The sequence below is a fragment of the Dipodomys spectabilis genome, unplaced genomic scaffold (genome assembly GCF_019054845.1).
Source record: "Dipodomys spectabilis isolate Male_0828 unplaced genomic scaffold, ASM1905484v1 ptg000234l, whole genome shotgun sequence".
In the NCBI taxonomy this organism is placed as follows: domain Eukaryota; kingdom Metazoa; phylum Chordata; class Mammalia; order Rodentia; family Heteromyidae; genus Dipodomys; species Dipodomys spectabilis.
In genome coordinates this window covers 17,418,024-17,435,440 of record NW_024870911.1, presented here as the reverse complement: position 1 = coordinate 17,435,440, position 17,417 = coordinate 17,418,024, and the positions used below count along the sequence as shown (strand labels likewise).

General features: G+C 46.8%; 1 protein-coding gene across 3 annotated transcripts in view; it reads right to left on the bottom strand.

Annotated features, from left to right (window-relative positions):
- The window catches only part of Baz2a (bromodomain adjacent to zinc finger domain 2A), a 42,491-nt gene that overhangs the window by 20,008 nt on the left and 5,066 nt on the right, over positions 1–17,417 (bottom strand). For 2 of the 3 annotated variants that reach the window (XM_042698655.1, XM_042698657.1), the window contains exons 3-5: positions 4,669–4,803; positions 2,612–3,205; positions 855–1,040 (exon numbers count right to left, since the gene is read on the bottom strand). In XM_042698655.1, coding sequence (XP_042554589.1) covers positions 855–1,040; positions 2,612–3,205; positions 4,669–4,801 — 913 coding nt within the window. In that variant the 5' untranslated portion in view covers positions 4,802–4,803. Of the gene's footprint in view, positions 1–854; positions 1,041–2,611; positions 3,206–4,668; positions 4,804–16,943; positions 17,094–17,417 lie in introns of those variants that run through there. The other variant, XM_042698656.1, reaches the window with a different exon arrangement.

Sequence of the window (17,417 nt, the reverse complement as noted above, 5' to 3'; positions counted from 1 at the left end):
TTCAAAGCCAGCCCGGGCAGGAGAGACCATGAGACTCCTATCTCCAATAAACCACCAGAAAACTGGAAGTGGCGCTGTAGCTCAAGTGGTAGAGCGCTCGCCTTGAGCTGAAGGACAGCGCCCAGGCCCAGAGTTCAAGCCCCACGACCGACCAAAAAAAAAAAAAAAAAAAAAAAGAATCTCATGCGAGTTTCCTGCCCCAAACTGGCTTCAAACTATGATCTTCAGATCTCAGTCTCCTGAGTAGCTACCACTGGTATCTTTTGCTATATAGTCCAGGCTGACTTTGAACTGTCTCAGGCTCCTGAGCACTGGGATTACAGGCACAGGCCACTTCACTCATCTTGACTCTTTTTTTAAGTAATCACACAAAGAGGTTTCAACAAGCCTTCTTAATTCTTTTTAATATTAGAGAAAATTTCAGCCCTCTGAAAGAGCAAAATCATGAGACTATGAAAATAAAGGGAAAACCAGTATGTATCTATTCTATCTTTTATAATAAAATGATCTTTCTCATACTTCAGTGAGATAAAAGGTTATTGTCCACTAGCAAATATCTTCTTTTTAGAACCCAAATAGGCCAAACTGTGGAGTAGTTAAGTCCCTATTCAATGAATTATTACAGTCCAGGATTCTTGGCCTCAAATGGAACTCTGGGAACGAACCTGGGAAATAAACCAACTCAGATCAGAGTGCAGTTGACCCAGCCAAACCAGGGGCATGTAACTGCTCTGTTACAAGATTATCAGGAAGCCCTAACATCCCAAATTTCCTCTTTCCCTCTTTTACTACCTCTTCCAAGTAGTAGCTACCTTCTGCCTAGACAAATGCAAGGGATCTAGCCTCCAATTCACCTGGTGCCAGAGAGTCAAAGGGCTCAAGAGAATCTTCACTGAGTATTGGAGTGTCTTCCAGTTGATCAGGAAGATGCGAAGGATCATCTAAACAGCTCACTGTGGGATCAGGAACCAGAACTGAGACCTCTTGGTGTAATGATTCCACAGAAGGAACAGAGCCATTGTAGCCACACATCTTGAGTTCTAGGGAATTCCAAGAGAGTAAAAGTCAAAATTGATGCTTTCAAATGCTTCACTTGGCTACAGAAGGCAGTTAATCTTTATACAAGAATGTTCATTCAATTAATGTTTATTGCTGCTATGATACCAGTTATATGTTTAAAAAATAATAATAATTTTGAAAAGCCAGACGTGGTAGCTCACGCCAGTAATCCTAGCTACTTAGGAGGCTGAGATCTGAGAATCAAGGTTCAGACTCTTATCTCCAATGAGCCATGCAGAAAATAGGAAGTGGTGCTGTGGCTCAAGTGGTAGAGTGCTCGCCTTGAGCTGAAGAGCTGAGGGACAGCATCTAGGCCGAGTTCAAGCCCCATGACTGACAAAAACAAACAAAAAACAAAAACAAAAACACCAATTCTGTCAAGATACTCTGAAAGAGTAGAGATGTGCTAGTAAAACAAATCCTGCAGGTGGGCTCCAGTGGCTCATGCCTGTAATCCTAGCTACTCAGGAGACTGAAATCTGATTGTGGTTCAAAGCCAGCCAGGAAAGTCTATTAGACTCTTATCTCCAATTAATCACAAAAAAAAAAAAGCTGGGAAAAAAAAAAAGGCTGGAAGTGGAGCTGTAGCTCAGGTGGTAGAATGCCAGCTTTGAGCAAAAAAAAGCTCAGGGACAGAGCCCAGGCCTTGAGTTAAAGCTCCTGGATTGGCACAAAAACAAATAAACAAATTCTACAGAGATGATGCTTTCTCCAACAAGTGCAAGAGAAAAAACACATATCCCCATGTAAGTTCACAGGGTGATGACCCTTATTCATTACCGACTGCAAATTAAGCTTCTTTTGTGTGTCAGTCATGGGACTTGAACTCTGGGCCTGCATGGTGCTGTTCCTCAGCTCTTTAGCTCAAGGCTAGTGCTCTAACACTTGAGCCACAGTGCCACTTCTGGTTTTCTGGTGGTTTACTGGAGATGAGTCTCAAGGACTTTCCTGCTTGGACTGGCTTTGAACCAGCTTTGAACCGTGATGCTCAAATCTAAGCCTCTTGAGTAACTAGGATTACAGGAATGAGCCACCAGGGCCAGGCTCAGGATAAGCTTTTATCTATTTTGAGGGAAAAGATGAGGAGCTGTCACATGTACTGACACCAATAACAATCATAAAAATAAAAACAAATTTGCATGCTCTGCCTGTTTCTTCCATCACATGGCAGTTACTGCTAGGGCTCCGTCTACTTTAGCCATGCTGCTGCAGTTAGATTCACTGTCTGCTGCTAATACCCTAACCCTTTCCTATATTTTGGAGGAAGCCCTTTTTGATACAGAGAATCTGTTGGGGCTGTTTCAGGCTCTCCCACCTGCCCTCTCCAGGCCAGCAGCTAAGCATGAGCTAGAAATAATTTGTACTCCCACTCTCAAGCTAGTGCTGCTGCCACAAACACACCAGCCACTTGGTTCTACTAATTACCAACATGCAAATCAGCCTCCACTGCAGACAGCTAGCTGGAAAGACAAGTTTTCCTTACCTCAAAAAGCCACTGTACCCCCACAGTCTCATCCTCCCTCTCCCACCCAGTTCATGGGCCCAGTTATACCTGGTTGTTCTTCCTCTAGCTCCAGGCTGCCTACCAAGCCAGTGCCATTCTCTGCCACAACTGAAGTCAGCTCCTTTTCTGCTGCCTCATCAGGATGGATACCACTGCCCACCTCCTGGGAGGGTGCAAAGGTCTGGATGCTAGATCCCAACATAGGAGAAGTCTGTGGGGAGGTGAAAAAACTTGGGGGTCCATTGGGCATCACCTCAAAATTCTGGTCAGGAAAGGAATCATATAGTTCCTGTGAGTCAAAGTTAAGCCCCATGGGACTCTGGGTACCGTTGGCCCAGAACTCTTGGCTCCCAGCCCGAAGGTTAGTGTTGTGACTTGGGGATGAAGGTTGCCGGCTGCCCCCAAGGATGCCATTCAGTGGGTACTGTCCCCCCGAGAACTGAGAGAGAAGGGGTGGGTCCTTGAGGTTGCTGCCAGGATTGGCAGGTGGGTACTGCGAGTAGTTCCAGAGACAGTCATAGGCCACGTTGGGGTGATGGAGGTGTGAGGTGCTGGAGGAGTGGGGAGCAGAGTTCAAAATCCCTGAAGTAGTAGTGTGAGATACAGTAGATAAGCCATTAACATTCACATCCCCATTCAAACCTGGCAGAAAAGGAGAGAAAAGGGTCAGTTATAGACATATATGGAAGCAATTCTATTAAAAGAACCCCAAAGTAATAGCCCTGACTAGAAAAAGGGAAGGTAAAAAAGAAGGGGAGCCCCTTCTGTTATATTTAGCTTTTGAGTCTCTGGGGAACACCAAACCCAGATGCTCCTGAATGCAAGCTTAGTGACTGCTGCAGAGGAGGGGCCAGGGAGCTCTCAGAGCCTACCATAGAAACCACCAGCAGAGTGGCTGCTGTTGCAGGTTTTTTATTAAGTGAAGCTGTATACAGACGCCCTACAGTGACTTGCATTCTTCCCTACTCTCATGCCATAGAGGACTCTTCCCTTTGAAGGACATAACTGAATTCTTCGGTGCAGCCCCTTCCCTAATGCCTATTTGGCCCCACACTGGTACCAGAAGGAACAGCCTCCACCTCACTGGCACATGCAGATCCAGCACTTTGTGCTGGGCTAAGAATAGAATTTGCAGTCACCACAGTGACAAGATTCCAGCTCAGAGGCTAGGCTTAGCCCCTCCCAATAGGTCCTGAAGAGTAATGCGAAGGGGGTAAAAATCTTTGCATGATCAGAACTGCAGACTTCAGTTCTCAACACCAATGGAAACCTCTGAGAAAACAGAGGACAATTAAATAAAAGAAACTGCAATTCCAAGTGTAGATCCTAATGAAAGCTCCTTGTTGAGAACAGAGGGAAAATGCTAAGCCTGTTTTTTTCTACTGCAAGGAAGGAGGGAAAGGAGGCCAGCTTCTTTTTGCTTCCAAGTATAAAGAATTTGAAACCTAAGCAACATCAGAAAAGTAGTTGGTAGAGTCATGGTTCAGAGTAACTGATAAGCCAAGACCAGGAAAAAATCCAATCCTGGCACCAACACTTCCATCTGAAATGATGGGGAAACTAGACAGACCCTAAGGTCCCCTTGTAAGCCCTCCCTTCTATCCAAGAGAAAGAGGTGGCACAGTTTACCATCAACCCTTTTTTCTGCTGCACAAATTAAAAGGCAAATATATCAACTTTTCCCTACCTTCCTTGCCTCTAGTACTATCCCAAAGTAACTTCTCCAACCTCTAAAATCAGCTTCTCAGGAGGCAAATCCTTAATCTTTCATAGATCCACCCTGATTATCAGCAGCAGCCCTACACCATTCTTTGGCAACAGCCAAGGAACAGGACTGACAGGAGAACAGTCTAAGATGATAAAAGTACTATTTTTTCCTAACCCATTCCAACCTTAAGTCAAGAATGAAAGTGTTACTTCCATAAATCCCTTGAACTTATTCTTGGAAGTTTGATTGAATGGATTTGCTTCCTCTCTCACTACCTGCCAAGAAAGAGCTGTTGTGGAGTAGTTAAGCACAAAGTGGAGCCAACTCTCCTCCCATCAACCTGCCCTAAAGAAACAGTACCCACTCCCTCCCAAGGACATGTGGCCTTGACACTCACTTTTCCCTTGCTGAGGGAAGTTCATGGGAGACCCGTTAGTGTAGAGGCCCTCCCCTGAAGGAGAGGGTTTCAGTCCTGAGGCAGCAGGTGCGGGGGGAAGGCCAGTAAAGTTAAAATGGTCGTTTGCCTCCATTTCTGTAGGAGGGGAGAGAGAGAAGGGGAAAAAAAATACTGGTGGTTAAACAAGTTTATATCACCTGGCATCTCATAGAGGGAGGTACCCTTTATTTACCTTTTTCTATTTAGGCACTGAAAGGAGGAAACTATACCCCCAACCTGGGTAATGACCCCATAGGAAGGCTTTTGTTTTCTTAGTGACACTTGAAATCAGAGCTGGCAAAGTCATGCTCCAAGCCTTTTTCCCCCCTTCATTTTTTTAGATAGGGCCTTGTTCTTTGGGGCCAGCCTGGGACCCCCATCTTCCTACCCCTGCCTCCCACAGAGCTGTGGTTACAGGTATATACCACCAAATTTGGCTTGTTTCTTTTTGTTGTGTGCCAGTACTGGAGGTTGAATTAAAAATGGCCGAGGTGCTCTCCCATTTAAGATGAATCTCAAATTCCAACTTTTTGCTGGTTAATTAAAAATTAAGAGTATCATGGAAGCTGGGAGCTGGAGGCTCACGCATATAATCCTAGCTGCTCAGGAGGCTGAGATCTAAGGATTGCAGTTCAAAGCCAGCCCAGGCAGGAAAGTCTATGAAACTTTTATCTCCAATAAACCACCAGAAAACTGTAAGTGGTACTGCGGCTCAAGTGTTAAGAGTGCTAGCCTTGAGCTGAGGGACAGCGCCAAGTTCAAGGCCCATGACCAACAACAACAAGAACAAAAAAAAACACCAGGAAGTGGCGCTGTAGCTCAAGTGGTAGAGCACTAGCCTTGAACTGAAGAGCTGAGGGACAGCACCCAGGCCCAGAGTTCAAGCCCCACAATCAACAAAAGTTTCTCGGACTTTCCTACCTGAGCTGACTTTGAACTGCAATCCTTAGATCTCAGCCTCCTGAGTAGCTAGGATTACAGGCATGAGCCACGAGCAGACCTCATTTCTGCGTAACTAGGATTATCCTTCTACACCTCATTTATTTTCTGCAATAGTCTCAATAACAATTTTTGTCCAGCTGGTCCTGAACCATGATATTCCTATCTCCACCTCCCCTATAGCTGGGATTACAGGTGCATGCCACTGCACTTGGCTTAAAAAGTTTTTTTTTGTTTTGTTTTGTTTTTTGGGTCCGGTCATGGGGCCTGAACTCTGGGCCTGGGCACTGTCCCTCAGCTCTTCAGCTCAAGGCTAGCGTTCTGCCACTTGAGCCATAGTGCCACTTCTGGCTTTTTTCTTTTTGCTTATGTGGTGCTGAGGAATCGAACCCAGGGCCTCATGCATGAAAGGCAAGCGCTCTACCACTGAGCTACCTTCCCAGCCCCTTAAAAAGTTTTTTAAAGATACCTTTGGAAAGTGTGGTGTATACACCTGTAATCCTAGCATTTGGGAGGCTGTGGCAAGATGATCAAGTGTGAGGCCAACCTGGGCAATGAAGTTAGCTCTAGGCCATTGTAATGTCTCAAAACAACAACAACAAAAAAAAAAAAAACACAGCCAGTCAGACAGAGATCTGAGGATCAAAATTCAAAGCCCACTTGGGCAGAAAAATCCATGAGACTCATCTCCAATTAACTACCAGAAAACTGGATGTGGTGAGATTCTTTTTTATTTTGGCCGGTCCTGGAGTTTGATCTCTGGGCCTGGGCACTGTCCCTGAGCTTCTTTGCTTAAGGCAAGCCCTCTACCACTTGAACCATAGCACCATTTCCAGCTTTTTTGAGTTTATTGGAGACAAGTCTCACAGACTTTCCTATCCAATCTGGCTTAGAACCACAATCCTCAGATGTCAGGCTCCTAAGTAGCTAAGATTACAGATGTGAGCCACCAGCACCCAGCAATGGCAAGATTCTTTTTTTTTGGGGGGGGGGGGGGGGGGCGGGTGTCTGGTCATGGGGCCTGAACTCTGAGCCTGGGTGCTGTCCCTCAGCTCTTCAGCTCAAGGCTAGCACTCTACCACTTGAGCCACAGCCCCACTTCTGGCTTGTTTCTTTTTGCTTATGTGGTGCTGAGGAATCAAACCCAGGGCCTCATGCATGCAAGGCAAGTGCTCTACCACTGAGCCACCTTCCCAGCCCAGTGGCAAGATTCTTAATGAGCAGAAAGATGGAAGTGGAGATGTGTCTTAAGTGGTAGAATGAACAAAAAAGTTGAGCAAGAGTAAAACCTTGCGTTCGAGCCCCGCCCCAGTAGTGGCACACAGGGGAGAGAAAAGAGAAGATATTGTTCAGCAGCCTGAGGTCTGAAAAATAATAATCAGATCAATAATCCTGACAGAAAGATATTTAAAAGCAAAGATTACTCTCTAATCTATAGGTTAGGTTCCTCCCAATGCAGATTCATTTGGAAATGCTATGCCTGCAGAAACATTTCATCTCAGCCTACATTCCCTCTCTCCCCGTTTTATACAGCTGCACTTCTGCTACTGCATGTGGAGAGGACATACACCTTTTTTTCTCTATGCCTCTGGACTATATCCTCTAACTCAATGATGGGAGACAGTTCATTTTTCCATTTTCTATTTGAATCCATGAGGAAACTAATGACCCTCTCTCTGCTACTCTATGAAACCTCAGCATATCTTCTTTTTAAATCCCGTACTAGCAACAGTAAGTGGATAGCAAATAGATATTAAAGAAGTAGATGAAATGGGAAGTTATCTATCTGGTAGTGAGCTGTTTCCCTACCTGCTCCACTACAAGGTGACAGGAACCATTTCATTTACAAGCTTCCTAGACACATGAAATAATCTGTGATGTACAATAAGGGTAACAGGCTCTAAGTTAAAGTCATAGTTCTAATATCTGCTAGTTCTTTGACCTTGGACAAGTTGCTTAAACTTGCTGAGCCTTAGTTTCATCTTCTGGAAAAGACTGTGTGCATTTGCAGTGCCTGTGAAAACTAAATAAAGAAAATCTACATAAAGGCCCTAGGCAGTGCCTGCCATTCAGCAGGCACTCAATAAACATTAGCTATTATTACTGGACAAGAGTAAAAAATATTTTGTTTTCAAAATGATTATGGTTTGAAAAGGTGTACACATAATTTAAAACTACTATCAATATGGGAGAACACTACAAAACTGGAGATGAGGGCTGGGAAGGTGGCTCAGTGGTAGAGCACTTGCCTTGCATGCATGAGGCCCTGGGTTCGATTCCTCAGCACCACATAAGCCGAAAAAAATAAAAAGCCGGAAGTGGCTCTGTAGCTCAAGTGGTAGAGCACTAGCCTTGATCTGAAGAGCTGAGGGACAGTGCCCAGACCCAGAGTTCAGGCCCCACAACCGGACCCCCCAAACAAAACAAAAACAAAAAAATACTGGAGATGAAGCTGGGAGCCCACAACTGTAATCCTAGCTATTCAGGAGGCTGAAATTTGAGGATTGCAGTTTGAAGCCAGTACAGACAGTGTTGAGACTCTATCTCCAATTAACCACCCAAAAGCCAGAAGTGGTGTTGTGGCTCAAGTGACAGACCACTAGCCTTGAGTCTGTGTGTGTGTGGGGGGGGGGGGGGGGAGGGGGGGGAGTGCCCAGGCCCTGAGCTCAAGCCACACAACTGAGAAAAAACAAAAACAAAAAACAAAACCTAGAGCTGATTCAGCCAGACTTCCTTGTGCCTAATTTGAAATGTCAGTTAACAAATGTCACAATATGGGAATATAATGAAAATGTGAACAATTCCTCTCTGTAATAAATCTAGGATTATTTCATTTTAATCTTCCTAATCCAAGATGCTTTTCAAAATAAAGTCTGAAGGTAAATTGTCTTCCAATCCAGAACTAGTAAGAACAGCAAAGGAAGGGTGTCTTCCTTTGAACTAATAGGAGTTTTGCCAAACAAAAAGAGAAACCAGCCAGTACCCAACTCCCAGAATGACAGCTCTCATATCCACGAAGTACAATCAGAGAAGCACTTAGATCAATCCTAGTTCCTGTGGCTCAAGCCTGTAAACCTAGCTACTCAGGATGCTGAGATCTGAGAATCACGGCCAGGAAGCCCAGCCAGGAAGCCCATGAAACTTATCTCCAATTAATCACAGAGAAAGCTTAAAGTGGAATTGTGGATCAAATGGTAGAGTGCTAACCTTGAGCAAAAGGAGCTCAGGGACTGCTCAAGCCCAGAGTTCAAGTCCTAGCCCTGGCAAGCAAATAAATAAATAAGTCCTGTGTCAAAAGAACATTGCCCCTTAAGCATGCAGCAGTAAGGCACTAGTCACATAGCTAAAGGGGCAGCTTTACAATATTTTTTTTTTCCGTCAGTTGTCGGGCTTGAACTCTGGGCTAGGGTGCTGTCTCTGCACTCTTCAGCTCAAGGCAAGCACTCTATCATTTGGGGCACAGCGCCACTTCCAGTTTTCCAGTGGTTTATTGGAGATAAGAGTCTCATGGACTTTTCCTGCCCAGGCTGGCTTTGAACCATGATTCTCAGATCTCAGCCTCCTGAGTAGCTAAGATTATAGGCATGAGCCACCAGTGCCCGGCTACCCTATTATTTCAAAGATCTTCTACTTAAATTAGTGTGGTGGCTCATCCACGAAAAATTCAAGTTCAAGACCAGACTGAGTTACATACATATCAAGAACAGAAGAGGAGGGCTGGGAATGTGGCTCAGTAGTAGAATGCTTGCCTAGCATGCACAAAGTCCTGGGTTTGATTCCTCAGTACCACATAGACAGAAAAGGCTGGAAGTGGTGCTGTGGCTTGAGCAAAAATGTGCTAGCCTTGAGCAAAAGAAGCACAGGGACAGTGTGTAGGCCCAGAGTTCAAGTCCCAGACTGGAGAAAGAAAAAAGAAAAAAGTTTCTACTCTGTGGGTCTATGGCATGACTTTAACAGAAAAAGCCTAAGAATGCCAGATTTCAAACTACAGGCTCTTGTCTGACTAATTGCAAACCTTTGAGATCACAGAACACAAAACATGTCAATACTAGCTGGAGGTCTGGTATCAGTCCATGCTCCTCTGGCTTATACATCTCCCATACTACACCCAAATTAAACAAATAGGTTTCTTTTCTTTTTTATTTTTTAGCTCTAAGACTCCAACTTGATACCCCAACATAGTACCCAACACTGTGGGCTCAACCAATGGAGCCATGCCTCCAACCTGAAGAGGTTTCTAATTTGGTGAGGGAGATGGGTGGGTTGAGACTTTAAATATTTATCTACTCTAAGCAGCAAACTATACATTTTGGCTGTATAATTTAAATATTATAGAGACATCAACTCCACACAGGTGGATTATTTATCATAGTCTTAACACAGGGGTAGTTTTACTCCTGGGAGACATTTAATAATACCTGAAGGTACCTGATAGTAGCATTTACTAAATAGAAGCTAGGAATGTTCTAAGCATTGTTTTCTGTTTTTTTTTTAAAAACATACGACAGCTCTCAATCACAAAGCCTTAATCTGGCCCATAGTTCAGTACACCAATGTTGAGAAATCCCGTTGTCCCATTTTTGCCACATATCCTGGGGAAGTTCCAAATTTTTCTTGCTCCTAATTCTTGACTCTGGAGGTAAATATCATTGATTTTTATATTTAAAAACCCTTTTTCCTACCAGGTGTTGGTGGCTCCTAGCTACTCAGAAGGCTGAGACCTGAGGATCATGGTTCAAAACCAGCCTGGGCAAGAAAGTCCGTGAAACTCTTACCTCAAGATGTTCTTTCCTTAACCCTCTTTTCTAGCCAGAACTCTAAGTGAGGCAGGAGGAGGATGAGACAAGGAAGACTGTGTTAAGGAAAGGGTGATATTCAAAACTGCCATGTCTATGTCACTCAAGATAATACAAAGATAATTGTTCTCTGTTCTTACATATTCGGAACTATTAGGTTCTACAACAGCAATTAGATAGTAAGTCTTACTATCATATTGCTAGCACCTAATTTAGTACTAAGTACAGAAAAGAATCAAAAGAAATTTATGTTGCTGGGCCATGATGGCACATGCTTGTATTATAATCTAGCTAGTTAGTATGAGACCTTCTGATCAAGGTTTGACACCAGTCCAAGCAGAAAAATCTTGGAATTCTTTTCTCCAATTAACCAACAAAAAGCCATAAGTGTTGCTGTGACTCAAGTAGTAGAGCACCAACCAGCCTTGAGTGAAAAAGCCAAATGAGCATAAAGCTCTGCATTCAAGCCCCAGAGTATATGCATGTGCACACACACATACACACACTAGACCCACAAAACCAATGCTAAACTGATAGTGATAAGAATTTCCAGGCCCATCAGGTGGATCCTGCCAGTAATCCTAGCTACTAGGAAACTGACAGCTGAAGATAGTAGTTCAAAGCCAGCTACACAGGAAAGTTCCTGAAGCTCTTATTTCCAATTAACCACCAAAAAGTCACAAGTGAACCTGTGGTTCAAGTGGCTGAGCACCAGCCTTGAGCAAAAAAACTTAAAGAGGGCTGGGAAGTTGGCTCAGTGGTAGAGCATTTGCCTTGCATGTCTGAAGCCCTGGGTTCGATTCCTCAGCACCACATAAGCAAAAAGAAAAAAGCCGGAAGTGGCGCTGTGGTTCAAGTGGTAGAGCGCTAGCCTTGAGCTGAAGAGCTGAGGGACAGCGCCCAGGCCCAGAGCTCAGGACCCACGACCGGACCCAAAAAAAATATTAAAAAAAAAAAAAAAAAAGGGCTGGGAAGATGGCTCAGTGGTAGAGTACTTGCCTTGCATGCATGAGGCCCTGGGTTCGATTCCTCAGCACCACATAAGCAAAAAAGCTGGAAGTGGCGCTGTGGCTCCAGTGGTAGAGCGCTAGCCTTGAGCTGAAGAGCTGAGGGACAGTGCCCAGGCCCAGAGTTCAGGCCCCATGACTGGCGGGGAAAAAAAAAAAAAAAAAACTTAGAGAGCCAGGCACTGGTGGCTCAGGCCTGTAATCCTAGCGACTAAGGAGGCTGAGATTTGAGGATCACGGTTCAAAGACAGCCTGGGCAGGAAAAGTCCATAAGACGCTAATCTTCGGGCTAGGGAGGTGGCTCAGTGGTAGAGCGCTTGCCTTGCATGCATGAGGCCTTGGGTTCGATTCCTCAGCACCACATAAACAGGGAAAAAAAAGCCGGAAGTGGTGTTGTGGCTCAAGTGGTAGAGCCCTAGCCTTGAGCTAAAGAGCTGAGGGACAGCGCCCAGGCCCACAACTGGACCCCTCCCCCCCTCCAAAAAAACCTCTAATCTTCAATAAACCACTAGAAAACTGGAAGTGGTGCTGTGGCTCAAGTGGTAGAGTGCTCACCTTGAGCTGAAGAGCACAGGGACAGCACCCAGGCACAGAGTTCAAGCCCCATGACCAACAAAACAAACAAAAAATACCTTAAAGACAGCATCCAAACCCTGAATTCAAGCCCTAGGACCCATGTCAAAAAAAAAAGGAAGAAAGTAAAGGAAAGCTGGGCACCAGTGGCTCACATCTATAAATCCTAACTACTCAGGAGGCTGAGATCTGAGGATCAAGGTTCAAAGCCAGCCCGGGCAGCCTGGGCAGGAAAGTCCATGAGACTCTTATTTCCAATAAAAACCACTAGAAAACTGGAAGCGGCATTGTGGCTCAAGCGGTAGAGTGCTAGCCTTGAGCTGAAGAACGCAGGGACAGCGCCCAAGCCCAGAGTTCAAGCCCCACGACTGACCAAAAAAAAAAAAAAAAAAAAAAAAGCTGGGTACTACTCAGGAGGCTGAGATCTGAGGATAATGGTTCAAAGCCAGTCCGGGCAGGAAAGACCGTGAGACTCCTATCTCCAATAAACCACTAGAAAACCGGAAGTGGCGCTGTAGCTCAAGTGGTAGAGCGCTCGCCTTGAGCTGAAGAGCTGAGGGTCAGCGCCCAGGCCCAGAGTTCAAGCCCCAAGACCAACAAAACGAATAAATAAATAATAAAAACAAGAAGGAATAATTAATTACCCCAGTTAATATCTTAAGTTGTATACTTACTCTGCATTCTAAGACATGAATTTTGGCAGTATTTGTTTCATTTAACAGATCATAACACAAATTGAAATATCACACTAATTACTAACCTGTACACTATTTTAGTAGTAAAATGATGACAGTTTGGTGCTTTAAAAGAAAAGCCAACACCAGAAACAGTCAGTAGCCCTAATGGGCTCTGCTTCTCTCATGGCAACACCTGATTCCAGAACCACCAAGATTGAAAAATGAACCTCTCAAGGCATTCTAGATTTCTGATGGGCTGAGGTCAGTCCACATAATTGTCTCTATACCTCAAAAATTCTATTTTTTTTTGTTTGTTTGTGGTGCCAGTCCTAACTAAGGCTTAATTAAACTCAGGGCTTGTGCACTGTCCCTGAGGTTTTCGTTGTTTTTTGCTCAAGGCTAGAGCTTAAGCCACATCTCCACTTCTGGCTTTTTTGGGGTAGTTTTGGGGAGATAAAGAGTCTCTCTTTTCCACCTAGGCTGACTCTGAACCATGATCCCTATAATCCTATCTACTTAGGATGCTGAGATGGCTGAGATCTAAAGCCACCAGTGCTGTGCTCCTATGATATGGGGGTGGGAGAGTGCTGGGGTTTGAACTCAGGACCTGGGTGCTGATAAGAATCCCATGGATTTTTCCTGCACTGGCTGGATTCAAATCTTGGATCTTCAGATCGCAGCCTCCTGAACAGCTGTGAAAACAGATGTGAGCCATTGGCACCAGGCCATTTCCAGCTTTCTGCCCTTTTTTTTTTTTAAAGTCAGTCATGGGGCTCTTCAGCTCAAGGCTAGTGCTCTACCACTTGAGCCACAGTGCCACTTCTGGCTTTTTCTGTTTATGTGGTTCTGAAGAATTGAACCCAGGCCTCTTGCATGCAAGGCAAGCACTCTACCACTGAGCCACCTTCCCAGCCTCTTTCTGCCTACTAACTGGAGAAAAAGCTCAGGAACTTTTTCTGCTCCAGCTGGATTTGAAACAAGATCCTCAGATCTCAGCCTCCTGAAGTAGCTAGTATTAAGGGCGTGAGCCATGGGTTTATACTCCAAAAACTCTTTTAGGGAAAGTTAAAAAAAAAAAAAAAAGGAAGACAGGTAACATTAATACCTATAATCCTAGCTACTGAAGAGGCTGAGCAAGATTTAAGCCAGTACCAACTCAAGATTTGAGCTAGCTCCAACAGACAAAGCAGAGAAAAAGGAAATTGCAAGCTAGTGGCTCATACCTGTAATCCTAGCTACTCAGGAGGGTGAGATATTGAGGATCAAGGTTCAAAGCCAGCCTGGGCAGGAAAGTCCATGAGACTCTTATCTCCAATAAACCACCAGAAAAAAACAAAAGTTGCTGTGAGTCAAGTGCTAGCCTTGAGCTGAAGTACTGACAGAGAGGGCCCAGGCCCAGAGTTCAAGCCCCACAACTGACAAAAAAAAAAAAAGCAAAATAGAGCTGGGTGCTGGTGTCTCACACCTGTAATCCTAGCTACTCAGGAAGCTGAGATCTGAGGATTACAGTTGAAAGGCAGCCTGGTCTGATGAATTAACCAGCAGAAGTAAGAGTCTACAAGATTCTTTTTCCCAATTAACCACCAAAAGCTGTGGCCAAAGTGGCTGGGCACTACCCTTGAGCACAAAAGCTTAGGAACCTGCCCAGGGCCTGAGTTCAAGCCTCAAGATCAGCACCAAAGAAGTAAGTAAAATAGGTGGGCACTGAGGGTTGGTGCCTATAATCCTAGCTACTCAGGAAGCTCAGAGCTACTCAGGAGGCTGTTCAAAGTCAGCCCAGGCAGGAAGGTCCATGATAATCCTATTTCTAGTTAACTACCAGAAAACCAGAAGTGGTGCTGTGGCTCAAAGTGGTAGAGTATTGACCTTGAACAAAAAAGACCTTAGGGGCGCCAGTGGCTCACACATGTAATCCTAGCTACTCAAGAGGCTGAGATCTGAGGATTGTTGTTCAAAGCCAGCCCTGGCAGGAAAGACCGTGAAACTCTTTATCTCCAATAAACCACCAGAAAACCAGAAGTGGCACTGAAGCTCAAGTGGTAGACTGCTAGCCTTGAGCTGAAGAGCTGAGGGACAGTGGCCCAGGCCCAGAGTTCAAATCCCACAACAAACCAAAAAAAAAGAACTTAGGCACAGTGTCCAGGCCCGAAGTTCAAGGCCCAGGACCAATCAAAAAGAAGAAAAGAAAAAGTGAATTAAGTCATTTGGGCACCTGTGGCTCATACCTGTAATCCTAGCTACTTAGAAATCTGAGATTTTGAGGACTGCAGTTCAAAGCCAACCCAGGCAATCAAGTCTGTGAAACTATCACCAAATAGCCACCAAAAAAGCTGGAAGCAGAGCTGTGGTTCAGTGGCAGAGTGCAAGGCTTGAGCAAAAAGCTCAGGGACAGCACCTAGGCCCTCTGGGTTCAAGCCCCAGGACTGGCAAAAAAAAAAAAAGGGTGGGGGGAGGCAGATGGTAAGAACTCTTTTATCCTCTTTGTTCTGCAGATGATAAAACCTCCAGGAACTTCAGTCAACAACAGGCTTCCCACAAACTCTCCTTAAGTTAGAATCACCTCTCAGGAACAAGCTTACCACTCTGAATCCCTGATTTACAAATACTTAGTCAAGCTGGCCACCTACAGCTCATTCCTGTAATCCTAGCTACTTGAGAGGATGAGATCTGAGGTTTGTGGTTCGAAGTCAGACAGGGCAGAAAAGTGGCCATGAGACTTTTATCCAATTAACCACTCAAAAGCCGGAAGTGGAGCTATGGCTCAAAGTGGTAGAGCCCTAACCTTGGAGCAGAAGAGCTCAGGGACAGAGCCAGGGCCCTGAGCTCAAGCCCTACAACCGACCAAAATCAAAAACAAAAACAAACAAACAAAAAACTTAGTCATATACAGATCCTAAAAGCTAGGCAGATTTCCTCTTCTCTTCTTCCACTTTGAGAATCTACCCTTATTCACTTCACAAATTCACTTGCTCAGATGCTCTGAAATATCCAAACTGTCATACTTAAGAGCAGGATCTGAAGAAGCCACTCTCCTGACACAAGAGATCCCAAGTCTTTTCTTGCAGCTTGTATGTTGAGAGCATCTAAATCACTTGTACTTAACTGATGCAGCTGGTGGATCACTGAATTTGTTTCTCTATGACCTCTAGCTCAAGAAGAAAAATAAATCCAGACTGGAAGGCAGAGATCCTTGGGGGGGGGGGGGGGGGGGGGAGTGTGGATGGAATCAGGATCAGTGAGTCAACTGTAGTTGACTACTACATAAATGAAGTTTTAAAAAGTCTAATGAAAGGTCTCTGAGGCCACATGTCTGGCAGGATCCAAGGTTGCCCAGGCCTCAGAAAATGAAACCAAATCAGATTAAAATGGACATTTCAAAACAACAAGAGACGCAGCAGCAAATGCACAGCTGCCATTTCCCGGCCACTTCCTGCGGGAGGCTGGGGGAGGGGCTGTTTGTGTACAGATGGAGGTGGAAGCCATCCCCCCCCCCCCAACGCCCCCCAAAGGATACAAATCCCTCACTCCAGTAAGCCCTACAAAGGATGCCTGATACTGGCACTGCCTTTCCCCGAAGACTGGGAGCAGCGGGAAAGAAAGGGATTGATGTAAGGGATTTTGGTGTTTTCTTTCTTTCTTTTTTTTTTTTTTTTGCCACGGAAACGGGGATCCCCACGGTAAAGGATTTCCTGGGAAAGGAATCCCCTCTTTATTCTTCCTCTCCGCCCGGTCAAATCCGGACGCCTCGCACCAACCCCGTCAACCTCCATCCCTGGAGTGGGGGATTCTCCCGGGACGTGCGGGCCCCACGCCAGGCGCCGCTCCGCTGCCAGCCAGGCCCTCACCTGCCCTCGGGGCTCCGGAGAACCTGCGCGCTCCCCGGGGGGGGGGGACGCCTCGGACCCCGGGCACCCCGGGTCTCCGCAGCCCACACGCCCCGCTGCCCGCAAACCGGTAGTTTAAGCCAGCCCTCGCACGCGGGCACCCTCCCCCCGGGGTTCCACCCGCGTCCCCCGCACGCGTCGCCGCCGCCGGGAGCCTCCGCGCCGCTCCCGCCCCGCGACCGGAGCCGGGAGCGGGGTCGTCGGCAGCGCCGCCGGACCCCCGGCGCGGGGAGAGCCCGCCCGTCACGTTCCGCCCCGGCGAGGCTCCGGGCCGCTCCCGAGCCCGTTCCCCCACGGGGAAGCCCGGCGTGAAAACGGGGCTCCCTTCCGTCAGGCACCCGGCCACGGCCCCCCACAAACCTGAGGCGGCGGCGGCGGCGTCAGGCCGGGCTCGGGGCTCGTCTCCCCGCCGGGGGGCGGGCGGTTCACATGGCCGCGCTCCGGGCGCCGGGAGGGGAGGAGACGCCGGCCGGGGAAGGGGGTTTGGGGGTGCGGGAGGGGGGAGGGGGACGCGGCTCAACCGCGGGGCCCGAGCGGAGCCAACATGGCCGGCGGGGGAGGAGAGAGTCGGTGCCGGAGGGGGCGGGGAAGCTGCGGCCGGAGGAGAGCCGCCCTCCCCGGCCTCCGCCACAGGGTCCTAGCGCCCCGCCGCCCGGCGGCCAGGCCCGAATCTGGGTCCTAGCGCCGCTGGGGTCTGCCAGCCGGCCGCCCCTAGGGCAGCTCCCTCGGCAGCCGAACCTCCCGGCGGGCTGCAGCCAGGCTTCACAAGAGCCGAACTTTCCGGAAAGGCGTGCCACAATCCCAAGGTTAACCCAAGAGACTAGGCCACATTTA